The 26,453-nt window shown below is 47.3% G+C and overlaps 1 protein-coding gene across 3 annotated transcripts in view; it reads left to right on the top strand.

Moving 5' to 3' along the window:
- The window catches only part of SLCO3A1 (solute carrier organic anion transporter family member 3A1), a 262,731-nt gene that overhangs the window by 33,931 nt on the left and 202,347 nt on the right, over positions 1-26,453 (top strand). For all 3 annotated transcript variants that reach the window (XR_012127194.1, XM_037000571.2, XM_037000570.2), the window contains exon 2: positions 17,870-18,335. Coding sequence is in view for 2 of the 3 variants with exons in the window: in XM_037000571.2 (XP_036856466.2) it covers positions 17,870-18,335 (466 nt within the window). In the remaining variant the exon portion in view is untranslated. The remainder of the gene's footprint in view (positions 1-17,869; positions 18,336-26,453) is intronic.

Raw genomic sequence — 26,453 nt, forward strand, 5'->3', positions numbered from 1 at the left:
GGGAGGAATAAATTTCCTTCCACCCTTCTAGGTTCTTTTGGCTGGTCTATTAATTAAATTGACATAAGAGAGGTTAACAGAAAAAAGAAATTAATTTTATTTGTCTGGGAGTTCCAGAAAACGTGAGTGTCTCAAAGACAGTCTGGCAGGTGAGGCTTATGTGCCATCCCTTCAGCCCAAAATAATCCACATACCAAAGAGGCACATTTTGGGGAGGCTTATTCTGAACTGTGTGGATCTCAGTTGCCTTCAGAGATTGCCTTGGTTGGAAAGAGACACCTAGTCTCAAGTCATGCCCCCTCCCAGGCAGCTTGCACCTGAGGTGGGGTCCGTGAGTGGGAATAAAGGCTGGCCTGCCCACTGCTGCTTGCGTCCCTAGAGGGTCATCCTATCTTCAGAACTGCCCTTCTGTCACAGCTTACCTCCTCTCCTCTCCTCTCCACCCTGTCCTGCTTCGTGCCCTCCCCTCTGCAGGCCTCAACCCCAGGAGCCCTCCTTCATAACCTTGCAGCAGCAGTGTTGCTGTTTCAGAGGCTGCCTCCTGGGGAACCCAATCTGCGACAGTTAGGAGCCAAATCAGTGAATGTTGTCCAGTGCAAAGGACGATATCTTCCGGGGTTATCTTATCTACCATGCAAAAATCTGCAAGTAAACATGCAGCTTCACATTCCGAACCCTTAATATGTAGGAAATGGCAAAATTAAGCCCAGGTGTATTCCTGTAGACCAGGTTGGGCTGAGCTGTTAAGAGCCAGATGGTAAATATGTCAGGCTTTGCAAGCCATACGTCTCTGTCCTTGTCACAGCTCTGCAACTCTGCTTTCAGAGCTGGAGAGCAGGTGGCAGGGGTTCCTAAGGCAGCTCTACTTACAAAAACAGGTAGAGGTTGGGGTTTGGCCCAAGGGCCATAGTGTGCTGACCCCTGCCCTAGATAGTTAAGTTAAACAGTGTCCAGGTATGATATGAAAAGGAGATGCTGCCCCCATCTTTGCCCCTTTGATGCTTGTAGGATAAAATTTCTAAATCCCACAACAGCCAAAAGTCATTCTTATTACCGTTTCACAAATGAGGGAATAGGATCGGTGAGGCTCTCCACGGGTCTTCAATAAGATGACAGTTTCTGGAAGCGAGTGGGGTCAATTGAGCCCTGGGGCTGCTTAGGGTCCCCCCTACCAGCCCACCTCACTGAGTCATGGGATCACTGGGAGAGAAGTTTGAGTCGCTCTTTGGAGAAAAGCGCCCCCAAACCCAGCTGACTGCAGAGTCATAGAGCCCAGAGGTCCCTGAAGGGCCCTGCCCAGCTCTGCACTTTCTCTGCCGTGTGTCCAGGAATTGTTACAGAATAGGTGGAGTTCCCCGCGAGCAAGGCCATTTGAATGCAGAGAGCCCTCATCTGTTACAGTGTGAGAGGAATTTTCCAGCCTGGACCTTGTTTCCTGTGCAGCACTCCTTTGACCCACGTAGGAGTTAAGAACAGCTCACCCCGCAAGAGGCAGAGCTGTTATCTGGCCTGTGCCACTTGCTGGCTGTGCCACTGAGCAAGCCTGTCAGTCAGACTGCCAAGAAAGGGGGCCTTCTGGGGAGCAGAGGTGGGGGCTCTCTATAATCTTTTCCAGCCCTCCCTTTGTGAAAGTCCATTTCGCAGGGCTTGGATTTGAATTCTGACTCCCCATCTCACCAGCTGTATGGCCATCGGCAAGTTTCTTAAATCTCTCTGTGCCTTAGTTTCCCCATACGTAAAGTGGGAGTGATAATGTTATCTTTTTAATGTGGCTACCTACTATGGGGATGAAATTAATTTATATATACAAAGCTTATAGAATAATACCTGGTATATAGTAGGCACTAGGCATGTATTTTCTGTTACTGTCTTTGCTATTGTCACCAATTACATTTAGCGCTTAGTTTGCTATTTGCTCCTAATAAGTGCTCAGTTAAGTGTAATTGACTGCATAAATGAGCCACATGATAAGTTAGATTCAGACTAAATTCTAGAATAGTACTCTGCAGTAGAGTTCTCTGTGATGACGGGATATGCTGCATTGGTGTTTGTCCAGAAAGGTAGGATGGAGAGGAACAATGAATTCCCCTCGACCTTTCTAGATTCTTGATTGAAGACAGGCCCTGTAATACAAGAGAGATGAACAGGAGAAGAGCAAATTTAATTTCATGTGTACGGGGAGCCCCGAAGATGTGAGACTCAAAGAAAAGCAAGCAGCTTTTATATCTTTTTGACAAGGAAACAGTAAATTTGTTGAAGAGTTGACAAGACAAAGAAGTTCCAGCCAGGGGTAGTAAATTAGAGCCTGGGAAGCAACAGATATGTTTACATAGTCTTCGGGCCCCAAATTGCCCATGTCTGATAATCCCAACGTCTCCTTTCCTCCCCGTACAGGGAGGATGCCTTTCCTGTGGGAGATTTATTCATTTCCTGCCTTCAGGCAGATGAAGAACAACCAGAGTGTCCTCCTTGCATTGGTCATTTCTTCTGTAACTTTAATTCAAATAATCAATGTCAGAGTGGCACATTTTGGGGTTCCACTAGCCCCATGTGGCTAATAAACACTTGATGTGTAGGTAGTGCAATCAGGAGCTGCGTTTTTAATTTCATTCAACCTTAAACTTATTTCACCCATGTGGCTACTGGCTACCATGTTGCACAGTGTGGTTTTCTGCTCACGTTCAGGGGCTGTGATTCAGTTGGTCTGGTATTGGCATTTTTCAAACATCTGCAGGTGGTTTACATGCAGCCAGAATGGAGAACGCCAGGACTGGAACTTGCAGGTCAGTATTTCTCATCCATCCATCCATCCATCCATCCATCCATCCATCCATCCATCCATCCATCCATCCATCCATCCAATGAGTATATATGCAGTTCTTGCTATATGCCACTTACCCTTCTAGGCACCAGAAGTCAGCAAAGAGAGAGGAGGTCGTAGCTGTCTGAGAACTTGAATGCTGGTGGGGGAACAGATTATAAAGGCACGCAATAGACAGGCCACTTCCAGACGAGGTATTTGAATGCAGTGAGGACAAGAGAGGGTGTTGCAATGGTGTCTGGCCTGGACGGGTGGTGGTGCTTGTTTAGGAATGCCTCCTTCAGGAGGGACACCTGTGCTGAGACCTGTTTGGTGAGAAGGAGGCAGCTTTGTTATGATCTGGGGTAAGATCACAGATCATCCTGAAAGTTGGGACTGTGCTTGGCCTGCTTGCAAAGCAGGAAGAAGGCCAGTGGGGTTGGAATGGGGTACACAGAGGAGTGTGGAGGGACATGAGCTGGTAGGGGAGGGCAGGGCAGGATTTTTCAGGACCTTGCAGACTAGGGTCTGAGTTAGGATTTTATTGCAGGTGCCATGGGGACCATAGGAAGATACTGAGTGACAGCTCCTGGGCTCCAGGTATCCCTCTGATGGCCATACCTGCACGGGTGATATGGAGGGGCATGGCATTGTGGTGGCAGCTCAGGGGAGGGGATGACGGTGGCAGGCGCATGGGTGGTGTCTGTGGAGATGAGCGGATAGACCGGGATTTACCGAAGTCGAGCTGATGGTCCTTACTAATGAATGGACTGGATATGTGTAGGTTGCAGAGTTTTTATATGCCTTCTTCCCCAAATACACCTAGACCATCAAACTGAGTATTTGTGGTTTCCACGGACTGAATAAGCATACCTTCTTTACGTCTGACTTCAGGAGGCTGCTAAGAAGCTTTGTGAAGCCATAGAGTGAGTGTAGGCTGGTGGATTATAAAGCATGTTGCCTGAGGTGGTGTTTCTTGGACTTAATGTGCACATCATCTGGGGATCTTGCTAAAATGCAGATCTAACCCAGGAGGTCTGGAATAGGGTCTGATTTTGCATTTCTAAAAGGCTCTCAGGTGACATCTTAGATATCAGCGCTACCTGTGCTGAGCCCCGCTTTGCCCCACAAGGGCTTATTCACCCCTATCATTTGCTTCTGCTACACAAAGGCGCAAAATAGTGACGCCCTTCCCCCCAGAGCCTGCGTGTCTTAGGGGCAGGTTATAGCTGGCTGGGCAGACTGTTAAGACTCAGGGCTGAGTCCATTCTTCAGATCCACAAAGGCAGCGTGGATTGTGGCTCGGAGCCCTCTCCAGAGACTCAAGGCATTTGCTTTGTGATGACACAGAAGTCCCTGCTCCTTATTTGTCCTTTGAGGATGGAGTGCCTCGGCAATTATTTCACAGCCTGTAGCGGTGTAGGCACATCTCTTCAAGTCCAATCTCCAGAATTATATTTACGGGGAGTATCTTACATGAAAAGGGCTTTAAAACAAAATGACCTGTGGGCAAGAAAGCATGTGACTCCCCATATGTATGCAACCTGGTATTATTAACACAATGCGTTTACTTGGTGTCTGGGTGGGGGAAGGTGAGACTTGATCACTAGAGATATTAACAATAGAATGATCAGTTTCAGCAGAGAGGAAGTTCAACTCCAAAGCGGTGCCTCTAGTCCTGCATCCGTTTCTTAATGAAACGGGAAAGAAAATGTCAGGAAGTTTAATATAATGCATTTCACTGCAGAGCATTACTGTAAGTGAAAGCTATTATCAGGCCGCAGGATTTAGGGCTGTTTTGACATAAGTGTACTGCCTTGTAGAAGGGGCTTGTTCAACCATATTGATCACCCAGGGCCAGCACAGAATGTTTTATTGAGGCAGGATCCCATATGGAAGCTTTTTGTAAGTGAAACTAACATTTGATTACTCGGAGAAAATTACTGCGACTTGCCATCTGCTTTCCCAGCCAATACCATTGATTCATGGTGCTCTGAGTGGTTCTTAATAATCTGTCCCATTTCATATTATATGAGATACTGAAGATGTTTGCTCGACTCCTCCAGTCTTAACATTCAGCTTGGACTCCAGTTTTCTCTCCAATCTTTTGAATTCCCAAGTACTGTGGCATTTATCCTTACAGGTTATTAAATTATCATGTAGTAGTTTGCATTTTTATTATGTTTTTCCCCTCTAATAAATGCAAATCTTCCCTTTAGAGCCCACATAGATTTTTTTAACTAGGCGGAGTAGGGGACATTGAACTATCTCAACCCACCTCAGTCAGTAGGACCAATACCCTCTCTTGTTTCTGAGTGGGAGGCTATTCAGTAAAGCCACTCACTGTTTTGTGGCTTTACTCCCCCAAAGAAACTGGGTTCCTCCAGTTCCCAGTGTTTGTTTTCCCCATTTGTTTCTCTTTCTCTTGATGGAATTACAGCTAACTCCAGAGATAGCTGCTTAAAAGAAAGTTAACAGGCGTGGTCTAACTTAGGAGCCCTTCATGAAGTGCCTTGGTTCTAATATCGCCCTAGAGTGAAGGCGGGGGCTTTCCTTGTGTTATAGAAATGCCCCCAGCATGAGCAGATGCGTCTCCCCACCGTGTCCTCTGTCAACCAGCATGTTATTTCCCAGGGGAGGATTCAGAGTGATGGCTCTGATTACAGAGCTGGAAGAACTTTTCTTTATCTGCTCGCAAAAGGCAAGTCACATTCATAGTGCAGCCACAGTTGCTCTTCTCAGACATGGAACAACAGGCAGAAATGGCACGTGGAGGTGCTTCTTTTGAAGGACAATCTTCCCAGTGTGAATAACGGGGAGGCTTCCATAGAATGTTTATCATCAGGACATGCCCTATCTTGTAAGAGAATGGGAAGAATTGTACTTAGCAAATGTCTCTAGGATGCCCGTTGTGAGTCTTCCAAGAGGTATCATGGGCTTAGGAGCCAGACAGTCCTTGGTTGAAACCCTGTCTCTGCCTCTTCCTAGCTGTTGATCTTAGGAAAGATACGTAACTATTCTGATCTTGAGTCTCCCCTGGAAAATAGAAGAATGCTTTCTTGGCAGCTGGAAAGTTTTTAGAATGAACGATAAAGTACAGTAAGTTCCTACCACACTGTTTGCCTGTTGGTTGTAGATGTTGCTTTTAAAACAAAACAAAACAAAAATATTAAGAAGTCGGATGTTAAAAACAAATACACCGAGAGATTTTTAAAGTTGTTAAAAATCTCTTACCTGGATTTTTACATTCTTTGGACCAAAATGAAACACCAGCAGCTTTCTCCTGATTGCTGACTGTTTCCTTCCTCCTGGCTTCTTAGATAGTGCCAGCATGCTCTGTGGCAGGTGTGTTCTCTGTGGACGCAAATGCTGGGACTGTCCCCTTGATGAAGCCAGTCTCCCTGGACACTGGCAACAGAGTGGATGAGTTTGCCCCCAGGTGCCCAGCTGGGTCTGCCGTGCTGCCCAGGTTCCAGAAGCAGTGTGCCAAGGGTGGTGTTGCACTGGGTGTCCGAGGCACCCTGCAGTAGGTGGCATGTCAACATGAGGGGTGCGGGGGCTGTAACTGTAGGGACAAAGCCCGATGAATTTGAGCGCAAGAGGGAGTCTTGGCTCTGGACAGAGTTCTCTGAGTAGAAATAGATGGGGATGCAGAAGGCAGGTGCTCGTGGTTTGTTTTTGGTGTTCTTGGCTGTGTGAAGGTGCCTCAGCACAATATTCATTTTCTAAGCATGAAGTCAAATGGAGATAATGTGACCCAGTTAACATGACAGGGCTCCAGCATTCCCAGGGGACACATCCGCTGACCACCCATCACCCTCCGAGCTCTCTGCTCAAGAACAGAGCCACGGCCTCAGGTTGCCACTGCACACAGATAGCAACACGCTGTCAGCTCTCTGTATAGCCACTTTCTTACTGAAGTGAGAAATGCAGTGCCCTGTGTATCCAGCTGGAGAGGCAAATAAATGCCTCTGTTCTAGAGGCTGGGGATTGCAGTCTTTCTAGAGTGCATTTCCTTTTACATTTAATAATATTTCTGATACCATCTTAGATCTGCTTGTCTAGGCAGGTTCCCCACACAGTGAGTCTCTCCTGGCTTCTATTTTTATTAGACCCAAAACATCTCATTTCTGTCCTAGTTCTCCTTGGTAGGCAGGCCTGGCTCTGTTATTCTCTGGCCTCCAGAGCCATCTAGGGTCTCTTCTGGAGGGACCAAGAAAGCCGCTCACTTCCGATTGATCTGGAAAAATCAGCTAAAGGAAATTAACAGTTAGATCCACAATAGCTAGCATTGTTCTCAGTGGGTTGGGGTCATTTTCTCTTTCCCTTCACTGTGATTCCCCAGAGCCTGCCTTCTCAGTGGGAGAAATATCACCCTCAGTGGAGGGAAAATGGCTTCTTGTGGGTGGGGGCAGGGTGCAGAAAACTTACCACCTTTTTTATGTATGATGCATGGATAGACACACAATATATACACACATGACTGCGGTATTGAAATTTCATGGTGGGGCAATTAGGAAGAAGTGTCTGTAAAAGCATTTAGAGGGGTGACAATGAGAAAAGGTTGAAAAACTCAGCTCTAGAAGTTTACTCAAGGCCTCCTATTCTCTATCCCCAAAATAACTCCTAGAAGGAAACCCTTGCTCTCTACTTGGGGTGAAGGCATCACCAGGTATGGTTCTGGAAGGAGGGAAGGGCTGGTGGGTTTCCAGTTGAAGAGCTGTTCAGACTGTTGAAGAGTTTCTCCACTCGGATTCTCCTTTCTTCTTAATCTATCAATGTTCTACTTGTTCTAGAAGATCTGGCTCCAATGATTCCTCTTATAGAAAGCCTCCCATGAACCTTTCCAATCCATCCCTACTTTTCTTACTGCAAATGGCAGGATTTCTTTCTCTTTTAGGGCTGAGTTCATATTCCATTGTGTATATGTGGTACAGTATTTTTAGCACTTTGATGAATGTCGACATGCAACCAACACATAACAGACCATTTAACTCACAGGCAATGAGACCAAGTAGTAATATGCCTTCTCACACAGGGGTACAGGGCTGGACTGGGCATCAGGAGACAGTCTGTCCTTGACAGATGTAAGTTCCAGGGCAAATTACTCCTCTGGGCTTCCGGTGCCTCCTGCTAAAATGTGGGGGTTGAGTGAGACCATGCTCAACGTCCACTTGAGTAGTATCGACGGTAGTTCCTGTGATCAGTCACTGAGTGTTCAGGTGGAGCCGAGGGTGTTTTGTGCCCAGAATGCACTGGAAGGCTGCCCAGGAAGGCCAACAGCTGAGTTATGAGCCTTGCATGGTGTGAGCAGGGTGAGGATGATGAACTCTTACTATGCATGGCCATTTCCCTCATTGCTCTGACACTAAAATTTAGACTTTCTTGTTCTTCTAGAAGCTTTTCAATGCTGCACATGAACAGGCAGTGTTTTGTTTGGACCTGTGTTTATCTTATACCTGGAAGCACAAGCTTTAGTAACCATATTATTTTCTTATCAGCTTATTTATGGGGGTCACTTCTGAGAGGGGATATAATTAAGTAGAAGTAGATTATCTTGGTATTTAGGACTTAACCCTACCTGTCTGGTAGGTGGTTTGAGGAATTTATATATGATGATTTCATTCCTGTGCTGGTAGAAGTGGTTCATAAGTAGTAAACTCCTGTGGAATTGCAAGTAGCATTTGAAGAACAGGAAGAAAAAGAAATGCTCATGTGCGGCCCTGGCGTCCGTCACCATTTCTCTAGAGTGGCTGTGAGCTTGAGTCTGAGATTCCTGGTAAGTAAAGCAAAAAGGGAAATAACAGCTATTATCATACTGCTTATTAACAGCTAGGGTGGAAGTAGCTAGGGTGGTAGAAGCTATGAAATTAGTTCCTAGGAGAAGCAGAGCTTTTCTAGTACTGAATTAAAAACATGTCTCATATCAGCCTTAACTCAGTATTTCTGAAAGTATATATATATGTTTTTCAAGGGATGCTCAGTATTAAAAAAAAGATTCTGGGTACCAACAGAGTGGTAGGAATGCTACAAAATACATATTTTCATGGATGATTAACAGTGAATGTTAACTTTCCATTTGGAAGTAGAAAGTCTCCAAAAGTTTTATGGTAAAGAAACCTGTTTTTCTGTTCAAACTAGAGTTTCCAAATTATATATATGATCTCACAACTCTTCTTCCCTACTTTTAACAATATCTACGCTTTTTACAAATTAATTTTTTTTCTTTTACTTTTAACAGCAGGTTTGCCAATTGCTTGGGGCTGCCTCTGCGTACCAGCAGAGCCTGTTAGCCTTTACCACCCGGGATGGGGGCACCTGCTTGTGGCAGGGAGCATGGTGCTCCATCACTAAGGTTGTGGGACCAGTGGCACTAGACTTCAGTCCAGGCCCTCCGGTGCTCACTAGCCTGTCACCTTTTCCGGCCTCAGTTTTCTATCTGTAAAACTGGTATAATAATATTACCTACCCCATGGGATCATAATGTGGACTAAGTGTGCCAATATATGTGAAGTCCTCAGTTTTGAACCTGGCATAACTAATTAATATTAATTACAATGTGATCATAATTCATATTATAATTCCAGAGCTTACCCTGACGCCATGCTACTCTTGCATTACCGGGTACTGACTACACTGTTTCTTGGGGTACTGACTGTGCTTCTCTTTATTCTGGTAGAAAAAAAACTTTGTTCACCTAATGTGATAACTGCCTGTTTTCATAGTTGCCATGTCTGTTATTCTGTGGGCTGGTTGAGGGCATCTCCAGCAGGGGCATTAGCCCCTGGCAAGGCGCAAGTATTCAGTGTGGAGTTTCTTGGCTCACCTGGCAGTAAGCCCAGGCCTAGGGCATGTACGGAAGCTGATTCAGTGGAAACAGTTCTGCCTAAGGAGTGTTTGTGCGCATAAATTGTTAGTGCGTTTGCCACAAATCTCTTTCTTAAGACTATGCCTGGTCCTCCATACATTATTTTGTTGAATGCTGGGGAAATCCCTCAACTCCTATTATTCTTGAAGTTTCTTTGATAAAAGAGACCTGGCACCACATAAATTGTGAATTGAAAGAATGTCTGAAGTTGCTGAGTGAAAGGCGCTAAACACAAATTATTAATAATTGCCTGATGCAAAGATTTCTGGTAATGACTTTAAAGCCCAGTAACTGAGTAGAAGAAAATTCTATTAGTTGTACCCAGCAGGGATGGAGAATCTTTGTTTTCCTGTGATGGACCACTAAGCTATAGAGAAAAATCAATGGTAAGATTTACAAGCAGGAAGCAATTAAATTCAGAATTGTCTATTTTTTTAAAGAAGAGTCTCATAAAATGCTACACCTTCTCTTAGAATTAATTGAACATAAGATTTCACTAAATAGAAGGAGTAATAAAAAAATGCTGTCATTGTACTTTTGGGCCATTTAGGGGAAGAGAGCAGGAGAAGAGAGAAAGGAGAGAAACTAAGAAATGGGGTGCAAAGGGAAAAATAGTCTGAGACAGATGCAAGTAAGGAAGTGGATGGAGAAAGAGGCAGGAAATGGCAAAGTCTTAGAGACAGAGACCAACAAGGCTTTTTTAAGGAGAGCTGGGCCACAGGGCTCTCAGGATCTCAGAGGAAGTGATGGCATGGCATTCCTTTTAAAGATCAGTTGCAGAATGAGCTGGTGAACCCTCAGAATAGAGCCTCAGGAAGGGGACGGCCCTGTTGCATATTTGCAACCACAGGCATCACTGCAGTGCCAGCGACCAGCATCGCACAGAGCGTCCCCCCAGTTGGACCTTGTGGCATGCTGTGAAGGCAGAATCGTCACGTCCACGTTACAGACAGGGAAGGGGGTTGCGGGTGTGTCAGATGTCTTTCCTGCAGTTCCACGGGTGGTGTGTAGCTCTCAAAATGATGCATGTTTTCTGCTTGCCCCTCACACATGCGGGCGCCTTCAGCATGGACCAGAGGCCAGAGTTATGGCTACATCAGAGATTCTCCACATACTCTTTGCACTGCCTTTTAAGAAAAATGGTTGTAAGATGGCACCCATTTATTGTGTGGTCGTAATACAGCCTAAATCGCTACATCAGCAACAAAGCTGCACAGACTCTTTCTCTTTTCCCTGGCCGACCGTGAGGCAGGTGGGTGGTCTATTTGCTACCAGGGTAGTGACAGGAGGTGGTGACTTCTCTGTTGTCCTTGCTGCCTGGTTCTGCAAACATGGGTCCTGGAATTCACAAGTGAACACCTTGTGTGTGACATTTCCCCTGTGCCCTAAGTTGCCCGGCTCAAAGGAGCTGCTGTTCAGATGAAAAACCAAGCCCCACGATGTGCCTCACTCACCTGATGACATTGCAGCTGCTGCTCCATCATGGGGACAAGCTCCCTGGGCTTAAGTGGTTACACCCCTTGCCCCTTCCCTGCTAGCAGACATGACCTTGGCACATCAGACAAGAAATTGATATTGGCTTATAAATCACTTTCATGGGATGAGCAAACATGCATTCAATTTGTTCCTAGAATGACTTTTCTGTGTCAGCCTCAGGAATGCCTCACAAACTTGCATCCCTGTTATAAGGAGCCTGCGTTTGTATTACCAGACACAGGAATCATGTGATTTCCCAAACTGGATTGACAGAGGACCCTAGAATAGGAGTTGGGTGATCCACCACAAAATACAGCCCACAGCTTGTTTTTGTTAATAAAGATATATCGGGACACGGCCATGCCCATTGCTTCCATATTGCCTAAGGATGCTGCTTTTGCGCTATGATGGCAAAGTAGAGTAGTTGCTACAGAGACCGTGTGGCCCAGAAGCCTAAAAGATTTGCTATTTGGTCCTTTGCAGAAAAAGTGTGCCGATCCCTGTTCAGGAACCACTGCAAGGGAGCCACAGGACCTTTGCATGACTACAGTTTAATGTGAAGGTGACATCTCCTAGACTGTTTCTGCATCTACTCACTGACGTGGGCCCTGCTGCTGGGCATGTAGTTTGAGGGTGCAGCATCCTCCGAGTTCCCAGTGGCACTGAGGCACCCTGCTGGGCTCTGTCATGTCCATGCCCCTCAGAACAGAAGTGCTTTTAGATGCAGGTTCTCCACCCTCCCGGCCTCGTCCCAGGCTCACAGCTCTTGCAGCCCGCACAGGGGCGCCCGCTGGATTGAGCCAGGGGAGCTCCCCCAGAGGCCTTCAGCTACCCCCTCCTTGACCCAAGCCTTCCAGCAGCTGTGGCTTAGGCTCTGCTGCACTTTCCTCCTGAGGCATATCACAGGCTCCCCCTTTGACGTTCTAGCAGCACCACCCAGCTGAAGCCTCATTTCTCACCAGGGCTGTTGAGAGAGCTGCTTTGGCAAGTTTCCCCTCACTCCATATGGCACAGTACTGCTAGGATAATGTTACTCCTGCTCAAGAACCTCCCTTGGCTCCCCCCTGACCTCAAATCAAGGGCAGGCTCTCAGCCTGGCCTTCAAGGCCATTTTGTCGCAGTTTACTCTTCACAGGGCTCTGAGGCCGAAAGGCCTTCCTCCTTTTCCCCGGGGTGGCCTGAACTCTCCCCCCCAATCACGCCAGGCCTCCCCACATCACTTCGCTCTTGGAACGCCTTGGCACAGCCCACCCCAGCCCCACCCCATATTACAATCCAGCTCACCCTTGTGGCATCCCAGATGCTGCCAAAGGCATGTTATGTTCTCAGTGCCCTGAGCTATCTGCCCCTCTGTTCTATTACCATGCATGGGAGGGAGGCTGTGTTGTGATTCGGTGGGTTCTTTGTTATCCCCACTTGTAAACTCCCCCAGGGTAGGCACTGCCTCTCAATTAGAGCTATGTTCCTTGTACCTCCCGTGGAGTAGGCAGTCTGTGCCTGGAACTGAAAGTCAACACCATGCACACCAGTGCAGAGAGCAGCTCCTTTCTCTGCACCTACTGTGTGCCGGCTGCTCTGATACATGATCTGGTACAGCTCACTCAAGCAAATATTGTCATCCCCACAGGCGTGGAAACAGGCTCAGATGATGGCCAACTGCGGTCACAGCCAGATTTGAACTTGAAGCCCTCTCCTCCCCCTGCCCCAGCGCCACACTGACAGGACCAGGTTGTACTCTTGTGAACATCCACGCAGTGGGCTTCTCTGCAGTATCCGGACGGCGCGTCTGTGCACACACACTGCTACCTGCCTGTGTTAGAACCACCTGGGGAGTCTGCAAATGCTCATGTCCTGGCCCAGCTAGCAAATTAAGTCCAAGCCTGGGGGCTCTGGGCAGGGGTCCGCAGGTGCTGGTGTGTTTCAGAGCTCGCCAGGTGACCCTAGTCCTGGCCCCACTCCCTCAGCCAGAGTAAGAAAATGGGCAGACCTCTGGGAGGGCTCTTGAGAGTGACCTTGAGCTTCAGCTGCTGCTCCTAAGAATTGGCTTCTTAGCGAGTTCCTGATAACTTTGGCCCTTCTGGAGGTGAGCAAGGCCGTATCTGTAGCTGGCCATGGTCTCTGGGTGCCTGCTCGCCTCTGGCATTTACGACAGCCTGGACAGAAGGTCTCCCTTTGGGGCTGGGCCCCCATCACTGCAGTTGCTGCCTCAGGCTCTCTAAGAAGTGAGCCTCCCAGAAAAGCGGCCCAGGTTTCCCATACCAGGGGCACAGGAGGGCACGTCTCATGAACTGGAAATGAGGGCATGCTTTCTATTTGTCTCAAGTTTAAAAAACAATCTCTTTAATCCTGACTGGGGGTATGTCGGCTTTTGAAGGAGAGGAAGTCCGATGAAGCTAGTGGTTCCCGAAGCATGGCTGGTCCCCGGGATCAGCGGCATCAGCGTCCCCTGGGAGCTTGTTCGGACTGTAAGTTCCCAGACTCACCCAGACTGGGTGAAGCAGGAAGAGGTTGGAGCCCAGCAGTCTGATAGCCTCTGGCTGATTTTACTGCTACTAAAGGTCCAAGATGGTGAGTATGTGTGTGGACACCCAGGATGCAGTGGTACTGAGACCTGGCTGGGCATCAGAGACCCCGGGAGTTGATTCAACCTCAGACCCCTGAGCCTCATGTCAGGGTTTCAGATGCTGTTTTTAACAAGAACTCTAAGAGATTCTGAAATACAAGTTGTGTGTGTGTGTGTGGAATCCTGGTCATAGAAACCTGATAAATACTGCATTCTTTTCTAATAACTTCATACCCAGCTTGGTTCAGGGTAAGGACACTTCTCCTTTTCTTTTCCTCCTGGACTTACAGCTCCTGCCTCTAATTACCAACATGATTTCTATCAGTCCTGTTACCCATTAAGTAAAGACGTTTGTGCTCTATAGTATGCATCTCCCCCGTTGCTGCATTGTTTAGTGCTACATAGAAGCCACAAGTGGGTTTTAAGGCCTCATGCATACTTAATTAGTCCATCTTCTCAAAATTGTGTTTTCAATGACGGAAGACATTAGCCTCTGATCTAATTGATCCACAAAGCATCTTTTCAGAATATTCCGCGTAGCTTGACTCTTGATCCAGAGAGTCTTCCCTGAGGCCCGAGAGAGGCCACATGTCGGGGGGGTGGGTGGGGGGCGGGTAAGTTCCTACTATTTCCTGTCACCTCTGTGTGTCACTATGCAAAGAGCAGGTCTGAGGCAGGCCCAGGTGCCAGCTCTCTCTGGAAGAGTTGATTATTTTGTTTTGCCCATAGCTGTCTCTGTCCCCTCCACCCTTATCTGTCATCATACACGTCCACACCTGTATGACACTTTACGACAGGACACACCTGCCAGAATGGAGCAGTTGTCATGTTTCAGCTACGCTGCCTGGTATGTATGTCATTAAGCCTCATGCCAGAATGAAATATGGTTTCTGCTCCAACCCTTCCCACCTGCCACCCTTCGTCCCATTTCTGCCGTCCTTGGCTCCCAGGCTGGAGGTCACCAGGGTGCAGACCCCCAGGCTGCTTTAGTGGACCAGTGCCCAGGTGCGTCCCTGTCCCGTTCTTGCATGTGGTCTCCTCTGGGTATCCCTCAGAATTGAGCACCAAGGCTTGGGTACAGCCCCCAAAGCCCCCCACATCCAAGGCTACCAGCTTGCCCACCTTTGCGCTCCCACACAGCATTACCCAGTAGGAGGTTCTGCGAGAGCGTTTATTCCATCACGCTTGTTTGCCTTACAAAGGAAAGAAGTTGGTAAGTGAAACCTTTGTGTTTATTCGCTCAGACCTTTCAGAAAGAACTTCTTCAGGGATATTTGAAAGCCATTTAACAAGACCAGGACTTGCTAAATCTCTTTTCTCGACAATTGCAAACACAGGCGGAACCTCAGACACTGGGGGTATGGTTCCAGACCACTGCAGTAAAACAAACATCATAATAAAGTGAGTCCAGTGAGTTTTTCAGTGCATATAAAGTTATGTTTATACTAGACGGTAGTCTAATAAGTGTGCAATAGCATTATGTCTAAAAAAACAATGTTTATACCTTAATTAAGTACTTTATTGCTAGAAAATGGTGACCGTCGTCTGAGCTTTCAAGTCCTAATCACTGATGTCAGGTTAACAAATATAATAATGAAAAAGTTTGAAATATTGTGAGAATTAGAGACGTGCAGTGAGCAAATGCTGTTGAAAAAATGGCACGGGTAGACTTGTTTAATGCAGGGTCGCCACAAACCCTCAGTGTGTAAAAAGTGCACTATCCACAAAGTGCAATACAATGCGCTGTGCCTTAGGTGGTGTTTGCAAAGTCATAATCGGGCCGCCTAACTAGAGCTGACCAAGTTGTGAGCTCGCCTTGACCTGGTTAGAAAGCACAATGGAAACGGGAATCAGAACTGGCAGGCGGGCCATAGTGAGAATGCACGGACGCCCAGCCGTAGGCACAGATGGGGGCCGTGCCAGTGTTCGAACGCTGCTCTGCAGAGCTCACCAGGGGCGGTGCCGAAGGAAGGACCGCAGGAATGCATGGCTCACCCTGGACAGAACCCGCTGGGGGGCTTGAACAGCATCCCAGGGCCGAGGCTGCTCCCTGGACCCATAGCGTCAGCACCTCGGGGAGGGACCAGGAGTCAGAAATTTCTAGGGCTACTGATATGAAGGTGGCATTGAGACCCACTGGGCTAGCAGAGCCTATTTAAATGTGTGGGGTTGAAAATGAGGCTGAGCCGGACTGGCCAGGCTGCTTTGTTCATTTTCATAATAAAGGTAAACAGAGGCATGTGATCCCCACAGGTGCACATAGACACAAACATGGACATTGCAGAGGCTGTGTGTGTGTGTGGATGTGAACCACAGTGCACATTTACACGTTTGGAGGAAGGCTCGGTCTATGTGAGTCCGCTTCCTCCTCTAACATGGCAGGACATGTGCAGTCCCAGCCGTCCCTCCAAAGGTAAAAGTCTGCCTCTGCAGAGCTGCTCTGATCTTCTGTTCTTTTCTGCTGCCGCTGTTTGACTCAGGCTTTTTCTTCCCTCTTCTCTCACTAATACTCCAGCCTTTTTCTCTACTGACACTCATTTCTTCCTCTTCCACCATCCATTTGCCACACTGCGACCACACCCGGCATCACTCCTACGCCTTAAAAACCTTTGATGTTCCCTCCTGCCCACAGATAAATGATTTATTAAGTAGGTAGCCATTACCTAGCATTTACATATGTGGTTTACCCCTGGCACCAGCCCTGAGAGGTGGCAATCATCCCCATTTTGAAGATGGGAAGGTGAAAGCCCAGAGTGGCTTGCCCAAGGTCTCATAGAGTCGGGGTGCGCTAGGTATTCTGGTCTCAAGAGTCCTGGCTCTGCACCCCGCTGCTTTGCTGCCTCTCCAGACCCCTTCCTGCCAGGTAGGGAAAGGCTGCTCTGTGCTAATGGACTTTTATTACATTATTTCCAGTCTCCACATACATCCTGCCAGGTAGATATTATTATTTCTGTTTCATAGAAATCAAAGCCTGGGCAAGTTAAGTGACCTGGCTGAACTTGCAGAGCTAATTAAGTAGTAACTGGGATTCTAACCAGTTGCTCCTCCCCACCGTGATCTGTATTCTTTCCACCGCACTGCACGGGATTGGCTAAGTTCTTTAGGGTGGCATCTGTGGCTCCTTATCATCTGTTGCCAACCCACTGTTCCAACTATTTTCCATCCATTATTAAATCATGCGCCCCAGCTTTTGTTCATGCTGTTCCTTTTGCCTGGAATGTTCTTTGCTGCCCAGCTAGCAGGGGCTGTCTGCCTCCCACGACAGGGACCCTTTCTTGTCTTGCTGACACTGCCCTGCATGGAACCTGCAAACAGCAGGAGAGAGAGGCCATTTTATTTTCTCTCCACCTTAAGTACCCCTATACTAATGCATCTGCTCTCAACCCGCTAGTGGGGGGGTTTGCATCGTGAATGCTAAATGCAGTTACTTTGGGTTATAGTTGGGGACATGTCCTGGTGGCATCTTGAGAGCAGATGCCACCACCTCTTCCTCCTTTTTCTGTTGGGCATTGACTGACCAACAGCAGATATTCAGTAAATATTTGTTAAACAAATGAAGGGCAAACAGCACAAAGGGGAGGTAAGTCATAAAATTATCTCCTCCAAGGAGCTCTGGCAGGGCTATAGTGAATAGAACAGTCAGGGATGTATTTACGGAGCAGCCTAAGGAAACAGTTAATGATTATCCTGATGAGCTAATGTAGCTTGTCCATCTTGCCACCCAGGTTTTTGTTTGGTTTGGTTTTCCCCAATTCACCTATGCTTTGCTAACCTCCTGATCCAAAGCCCTTGCTTGGCTCCTGTGCCCTCCCATCGTGGACTTTATGAAGAAGACGCAGTTGGGAGTGTGTGAAACCTATGGACTTAAGGACTTAAGACCCCATGGTGGCGGGGGGCGTGGCTGAGGGACATTGTGTTCGCGAAGGCAGGCAGTTGCTTTCAGGATGGAAACAGGTGCAGAGGAAAATTTCGGTGCCCCTGGGAAAGGTAATTCTTAAGCCGCTGAATGGGGCTTATCACCATTAGGCCTGCGTCATTGTGCACAGCTGCTGCCTGCACCCGGTGGGAGGCTCTGGAACGGCAGGTGCACGTCGAGGCCGGAAGGGGGCTTCTCTGGCGGTGGCGTCAGCATTGGCGTTGAGATGTGGTTTTGCACCCGCAGGTGAGCGTCCTGACCACCCTGGAGCGGCGGTTCAATCTGCAGAGCGCCGACGTGGGCGTGATCGCCAGCAGCTTCGAGATCGGGAACCTGGCGCTCATCCTCTTCGTGAGCTACTTTGGGGCGCGCGGGCACCGGCCGCGCCTCATCGGCTGCGGCGGCATCGTCATGGCCTTGGGTGCCCTGCTGTCGGCGCTGCCCGAGTTCCTGACCCACCAGTACAAGTACGAGGCGGGCGAGATCCGCTGGGGCGCCGAGGGCCGCGACGTTTGCGCCGCCAACGGCTCGGGCAGCGACCAGGGCCCCGACCCCGACCTCATCTGCCGCAGCCGGACCGCCACCAACATGATGTACTTGCTGCTCATTGGGGCCCAGGTGCTCCTGGGCATCGGTGCTACCCCCGTGCAGCCCCTGGGCGTCTCCTACATCGACGACCACGTGCGGAGGAAGGACTCCTCGCTCTACATAGGTAGGAGCTGCTCCAGCATCGCCGTGCGGTGCGGTCTGGTCCCCTTTGGTTCATATTCTGTCACCAGGGTGCGTTGACAAAGGAAGGGAAGGTGGGCCCGTGAACCTTTTATTTTGGCAAAGCACTCGTATTCAGACAAGTGCACATCCGGGGGATTGAAAAATGCTGATAGCTGAGTTACACCAGCAGAAAAGCTGGCCCAGGGTGGGTGCAATCTGGGCATGGTGCATTTTTTTTTAAGTGTCCCCAGGTGATTCCAATGTGCAGCAGAATTTGAGCTCGCTTTGCTAGAGCATCAGCAGACCTTGAATGGGAAGGCAAGCTCAGGAGGAGTTTTAGGTCTCTTTGTCAGCCTTTGTGTGTGGACTTCGGGCAGCCTGGCATTAGCCACCAAGGTACACTCAGGGTCTATACTTAGTAAACCCCATTTTTTATAAGCAAAAGGGTATTGTGCTCATTGTCCTACTGAAGCTGTAAGGGAGAGGTGATTACATTCCCAGCAATTGATACCATTCAGAGTTGGTGACTACTGTTCATTTTTTTCTGTAAGGGTTGGGGGCTGGAGGGTCATGCACTAGAATTAGGTATTTAAGAAGAAATAAGGAACATGTGGGTTCTTGAAAAATACTTCGCACTGTAATAGTTGCTCATCTTTTATACTGGAAGGGTGGAAGCTACTTTCAGGTCTAGGATTAAGAAACATCTAAGTGGTGAGCTGCTCTTGTTGCAAACAGGGTCCTCAGGCAGTGCTTCTGGACACTTTGCATGGTTGCCTGGTCTTTCTGAGGGTGAGGGCCGGTCTGCTGAGCATCTCCATCCCCTGTTTACTAAGAATAATTTTGCCTCCCACAAGCTGTTGGATTGTTAAGACATATCCCCACTCACCGAGTGCTAAACTTCGAGAAAATCGCCTCTACTTACAGAAACTTTGTGCCACTTGAAGCAGAATGCCTTGAAGTCTAAAGTTAATTATAACATGGAGGTTTAGATGAAAATAGCATTTGAACAATTTGACACAAAGCTTCATGTCTGCCCGGCTTCTGCTGTACGCCGCCCAACTTTTCCAAGACTAGACACCTGCGTGCTGATTTTCATCTGTGACTTTCTGTCCCAGCGATGGAATAAATATTTTTGTGGCGCAAATAGGTTGTGATGTACGTTTCAGCCCTCTGTGAGCAGGCTCAGGAAGAGGAAGGAAGGTAGTGTGTGCCTCTCCACCCAGGGGTGGGGCACTCATGGGCCTGGCCAGGCCGAAGATGACTGTTGTCTCTCCACATATGACCAGAGGCTTCCATGATTGTCTCTGAAGATGGACACAGTGGGGAGAAGGGACTAAGGAAATCATGTACGTTTGTTACTTTTAAAGGTTGAGTGAAAGCCACTCAATGTGAGTCTGTTGCAGACTGTGTTGTGAGCCGCAGCATGTAGCCAAAATAGTCTCTGAGGTCCAGCCACACAGTTGGTCTCTGACTTGATTGATGTCACTCTAGGGCTCTGGGAGAGAGGGTTTCTGGCAGCAGGAACAGCAAGTAGACAAAGCAGTGCACAGAAAAGGGAATGGCGGTGGTGAATAGCTGAGTTCTTAGCTCTGATGATAGAATCAGCTAGAAAAACTTCTCGTCAAGATTCCCCCAAATCCCTCCCCAAGTCAATAGCCGTGCTAAGGCACCTCTGTGTGGGCTCGCGTCTGGAGCTGCAGTCTCGGGACCTTCTTCTGGAAGTCTTCCCTGATGAGTTAGGCTGTGGTGTTTCCCTGTGCTGGATGGGGCCTGGTTTGTATGTGCAAAACTTTAGGATGAGGAGGTGTTCTGGTTTCAGGTATGGGAAGTGGAGGCCCTGGCAGCAGGGCTGACCCTTTGGGACAAAGAGTCTTTCCAGTTCTGAGGCCTTGTTAACAAATTTGCCATGAGTCTTTGTTAGGAAGAACATTCAGTTAAATTTCTACTTGGGCACCCTTATCTTCTGTGATATTAAGCAGGGAGTTGGGAGTGTCTGTTTGCATGGGGCACGGATGTCTTGGTGGCTCTGGTCCAACTGGCCAAATTCCAAAACAGGACAGCACGTGGCCACAGAGATGGACTATTCAAGTATCTCGTCTCCAAACTGGTCTCAGGGGGTCTGTGTTTACAGGGAGCAGCAGAGAGCAAGCCTTCTGCACAGATTGGCCTCAGTAAGTGTTCTTTTATTCCATGCACAATTTGAATTCTCCAGGAATGCTTTCAGAAGGCCGTAGCAAATGCAGAGCGTAACTTGTTCATCCATTTATTGTACAGGTCATAAAAAGCGTGATGGTGCGAATATTTTAGCATTTATCTCCTCTAATAGGGAGCTGGTTCCTGGAGCCACTTTGCTTCAGGAAGTATTTGGGGGAGTCCGCTGAATGCAATCAGTATGAATTATGGCCTCTTGACTCCCCGCAGGGAGGAAGAAAGTCTGCAGGGTTTGGCGCCAGGACTGTGGGTGGGACGTGGGCCCGTTGGTTCTAGCTTCTGCGAAATTGGTTGAGAGGGAGGGGCCCACAAGTGTGTAGGAGATGGATGGAAAGACTAATAAATTGTGCACGTGTAAAACACTGGCTTGTTCAAAGCCTTTCCTCTGGGCGTCATCCGGGATGGTGACCAAGCAGTGCTCGGGCCATTGGTGACGAGACCTGCCTTTGGGTTTGCTTACCTAGCAGGTCACCCGATGGGTGGCCGTGTCCTAGACCCCACAACCAGGGGGAAAGTGAAGCATTCCATCTTGAGTTGAGTTGATAATTTTCCACTGAAATGAGTATTGCTTTGGCTTCTTGTGGCCGAGCTGCTGCCAGATTCCTAGATTCCTCGATGGGCCATTCACAAGGGGCTTCGCTGGCTGGCACTGTTCCGTGGCCGCTCCTTTCCAGTGTGGGAAGGATGCCAAGGGAGCTCGTTACCAGGGGACAAAACCCAATGAATGGGGACATGGCTCTGCTGGCAGGCTTTTCACTCCTGTACAATGTGGAGTGGAGTCACTTGGCACAGCTAGACAATGACCTGTGGGTGACACGTGGCAGTTTTTCTTCCTAGAGGGCCTGGTGGATTAGAGTGACAGGAAAATCGTGAGATGTGGCGGCATGAGTAGGGTCCAAGGACCGACCCTTTGGGAGTCTACCATGCATGCCTGTAGCCCATGTTGTGACCTCCCATTAGTCCAGTTTTCTTAGCTGTTCTGTTTCTGCAAGTTCAAAACATGGCAAGCTCTGGTGGAAACAAAAATAAATAGGCTCATGTAATGGACTCACTGTGTTCTTTCCTTACTTCAGTAGGTCTGTGAGTTGTCTCCTTTTTTTTCCTTTGAGGAGGAAAAAAGTGATACGAGAGTGGTAAAATTTTTGAAAGAACTTTAAAAAGTGTTACATGTTCCCAGTTGACAACTTTGGAAGTATAGAACCAGAGTAAAGAATAATTAGCTTTATGTGTTGTGTAGTCTTTTCTGCATTGCTATGCTTTCCTACAAAAAAGTATTTGTTCAAAGCAGTGTTTCGCAATTTCCTTCCTCTCTTAATATTTCATGAGCAGTTGCCCATGTCACTAAATATTCTTCTGTGATGTTATTACTGCATGTGTAATTTTCCCCGGTGGATATATATACTATAACATTTAATGTCCTTTATTGTTGGACATGGGTTTTTGAAATATGAAATCAAAGGTTGAGAAAACTTGGCTGCCCTTTGCACCTACCCTGAGACAGAGATGCCATGGGCTGGGGAACCCATAGCAGGGGACGAAACCAGGAGAATGGGGCAGGCTGTTACGCCACAGATTAGTGGTCTTAAAACCACAGACATGTATTTTTTTCTCACAGTTCTGGAGGCTGAAAGTCCAAGATCAAGGTGTCAGCAGAGTTGGTGTCCTTTGAGGCCTCCCTCCTGGACTTGAAGTTGGCACCGCGTCCTGCCTGTATCTTCACAGGTTTTTCCTCTGTGTGCACACAGCTCTGGTGTCTGTGTGTGTGTCCAGATTTCCTCTTCTTATAAGGACGCCAGCCAGATTGTATTAGGGCCTACCCATATGACCTCATTTAACCTCATAACTTCTTTAAGGTGCTATTTCCAAATACAGGCAGCTCTTGAGGTCCTGGGGATTAGAGGTTCAACATGTGAATTGGGGGTGGGGTGGGGCATGATTCAGCCCATAACCAAGGGGTCCAGTACCAAACCAAGACCCTGGTGTCTTCTGTCCTAACTTTTCTGTAAGGAACTACGCTGTGTTGTTTTTTTTGTTTTTTGTGTTTTTTTTTTCTTTTCACCTAAGCTACCAAAGAAATTATTTGAGAATCTAGGTTTTTTAAAAATCATTTTATTTTGAATGATTATAGAATCACACGCTGTTGCAAAATACAGGGCAGTCCCCCTACCCATCCAGTTTACCCCAGGGGTGACATCTTGCATAACTAGTACAGTATCAATAGCAGGAAGTTAACATTGGTGCCATCCATGGAATTTATTCAACTGTCCCTAGCTTTGTGTGCACTCATTTGCATGTGTCTCTATGTGTGTTTTTATATAGTCTGTGCAATTTTATTACATGTGGGTATTATTTTAAAAATGCAGAATGGGGTCAAGGTGAAACCAGGTGATTTTGAGTTATATGAGTGTGCTGGGCACACATGTGTGCACACGCACACACACACAGGAAGATACAGAGAGAAGGCTGTGGGTAAAATGGGAACTGGCGAGAGGAAAGAGATTCCTACAGGGGTCTTCTGCATTCCCAGGAAGAATAGGTCCCTTGCAGGCTACACAGAGCCATTGCCCTATGTCAGGTGGCACATAGATTAGACACAAATGTATCATGTTTTTTTGCTTATCATTTATATTGAGACCCATCAGAGCTCTCCATGTTCCAGTTGGTGCAAAGAAAATTGTTCTCAGATTTCATCAGCCAAGTGTTTGTTTAGTAGAGAGGCTAGTGGAATACCAGCCAGCAACTGAGAATCAAAGTTCTCTCCCGAGCCCTGGGAGCCCAGAGATACTTTGCTTCTGATGAGTTTTTATTTTAACTTGACATTGGGTAAAATGTGTTTTAACTCTCCAAAGAATGTGGCTCGGGTATGGATCAAATACAATGTGACTGCAGTTCATCTGTAAAAATAATTAAAAAGTTATCCCTCGTGGGAGCAAGCATAGCTCTTTATATTCCTGCAACTTCATTGATATTGAAGTTTCCCTCATTAATTTCTTTTTCTAAAATAAATGGCACTGTAGAACTGGTCAATTTGTTTTGGCTGTGTTCCACCTCCTCTGCCCCGCTGCTGGTCACATGCCCTTTCCGTGTGGTGCAGCAACATGCTAGGAAGCATGCTTGTGCCTCTTATCTGGGACTTCCATATTGCCCAGGCTGGTAGGCGTTTCTTATTCATTTTTAGCTACTCATAATTCATGCCCCATGGTTCTTGGAATCCCTGCTGTGATCACTGCTTGGGTGACCTTGGACAATACACTGAGTGTGGTCTCTGGTGTCTGACAGTCTTGAGATTCAGATTCTGGTTCCTCCACAGACCTGCCCCTGGAATTTTGGACACATTTCCAGTCGACCTGAACCTATTTCTTTATCGATAGAATGAGGCCAGATTTACCTGGTAAGGAATTGCATAGGTATCATTTAAATCAGGCATCATTTTCATGGTGGAGATCCATAAATTATGCTCATAATATAGATTTCCAGATGTAGAAACTGAGGCAGAGATAAGTAATTGACAAGGATAGTTGCACCCTGATTTGCAGCCATATAATCTCTCTATCTAGTAGACCTGAGAAGAGCAACATCTTCACTCGTGAATTAAACCAGCAGGGCTCTTCATTGCCTACAGACCCCTTCCTGGGGCTCATCTCAAAGTGCTAGGGTGAGTGCAGGCAACAGGCAGTATGATTTATATTAAGTTGGAGGCACCCCAGAGGATGGCCATTGCCCCAAGAGGATCTATGGGTGGGTTTTCTGGGTTCCAACACATTGATTCTTAATTTGCTTCTTAATATCGGTTTACTTTTTTTAAAAGAATGTACTCTCATTTTAGTAAAATTGGTAAAAACAAAAATATAAGAAAGCATAATTTATAATTGATGTACCTATAGAAAATTGTCAGTAACTTAGGTATAGTTCATTCCAGCTTGTTTCTTTGTATATATTTTTACTTAGTTAAGACCATACTGTAAGTAAACTTCCTTCTTATCAATTGACAAACTTTTTTTGTATATCATAATCACTGTTTTTTAGATAATTGCATAATATTTTGTTGATCTAAAAATGCTGGAATTTGGTCATAGGACATTTGAGTGAAGACCATCTTTGGGGCCCTATTCTTGTCCACATTTGCTGAAAACTTTAAAAATTCAGGTTAGTTCAGAGAGATGCACTGTGAGCTGGAAACCAGCCATTTGGCCTTGTTGTGACTTTTTCCAGAAGATAAATGTGTGAGGTACAAGGGTGTTAGGAAAAAAGGTTTTGGCTGGGCCTTGAGTGTTGGTACCCCTGTTTGCATCCCCTTCCCACATCTGCTATCCAGGGGCAGCAATCTTCAGTGCTACAGGGGCTCAGCTAGCAAACAAGTAAAGCAGCTGGGGAACTGAGGGCCCTTGCCTGGTCCTTGGCCATCTGTTTCCCCATGGGAATGCGAAGTCAGTCTTGCCAGATCTTGTGATTTTTAAAAGAGACTGGGAATCCATATTTTTCAAGTGGACTGAATTGCCAACTCATTGCTATCTTCTCCAAACCCTCTGTTTGGTCAACATCCTAGAAGCCAGCTTGCACACATTGGTAACTTGCCATGTTGGGCCCTTTGCTTCAGACCATCAATTTCAGATTGTCTTTGCCTTTTGCACGGCAAATGAATACAGTAAATAAGAAAAGAAGAAAGGTGGAAAGTAGTTGCACATCATTAATGCCGCAGCCAAAATAAATGGCGCTGTCTACTGTGGCTCCGAATGGCGTGGGCATGGGGTTGAGGAAGGCCATGGGGCTCTTGCACAAACACAGGACACAGTGGCCAAAGTAAGAGAGCGCCTGCTGCTGAAGGGGCCTCTTAGATGCTCTTCTGTTTGGGGCTTTGCCTCTTGCCTCATAAGAATGGGAATCGCAGAATGGAAAAGAGGCTAAACGATGGTTTCAAGCTAAGCATGGCCCAAGATGGAGGAAAATGCTATTCACAGTTCGCTGAAGGGAGTGTTAGAATGCAGAGACCAATGCCCCTTGGGGCTGGTTGGGGCTCGCAGATGGTTACTGTATGTGTAAGAGCATCTTGGCTAAGAGGTTTTAAAACACAGCCTGGAAGTGTCTTAATAGACAGGATGTAAGACCCGAGATGCTCAGTTGACATAGAGAAGATTCGTGGGAAGGTGAAGATGACTGCAGGGCATCGTCCTTCCCTAAGGACCCCAAAGGCTCGTTAATTCTTCTGCCACCAGCCTTTCTCTACACCTGACTAATGGAAGCAGGCCCATTTGCTTTTTCTTTTCAACTGTAACGGTATTGTTCTTAAGTAAAAAAGATTCTGATATATTTTCCTGAATAGCATGCATATTTCTTCCTTTAGTTTATTTCTGAACTCTGACTTCTCCCTTCTGAGAGAGCATAATCTTGGCTTTATCTCCTTTTATCCCTTTCACCTGCAAGGAGCATTCTCCAAGAGCAGAGCCACACAGGGTTGGGCTCTGAAGAGGACTGTGATTTGCTGTAGTTGATGCTGGTATTAGAGGCTGATGGCCTCCCTCCTCAGTGGGAATGAGTTCTTCATTGAGAGGATTCTGTTAAAATGCCTCACATAAGAGTCTGTGTTGTGGATGTTTGCTTTTTTCTGTCAAGACCTGTTTTTTCAATAGGAAACTGCCTGCCCCCATCCCAGGTGGTTCCTGTGGACTGCAGAAATGATCATGTGGTCCAGGCATGGCCAACGATGACACAGAAGGGTCCTGGTGTGCAGGGACTGGCTCAGGGAGTGAGACTGAGTCCACTGTGAGCTTTGAAAAATGGACTCAGAGCAAGAAAGACAGAGAGAGAGAGACAGAGGTCACTTACTCTTCTAGGACTGCTATGACTTGTGAGAACTCTGAATGCCCAGAGAGTCCAGTGACCGTCTTTGCTGTCACATGCAGAGAACTTC

The sequence above is a fragment of the Manis javanica genome, chromosome 18 (genome assembly GCF_040802235.1).
Source record: "Manis javanica isolate MJ-LG chromosome 18, MJ_LKY, whole genome shotgun sequence".
Classification (NCBI taxonomy): Eukaryota; Metazoa; Chordata; class Mammalia; order Pholidota; family Manidae; genus Manis; species Manis javanica.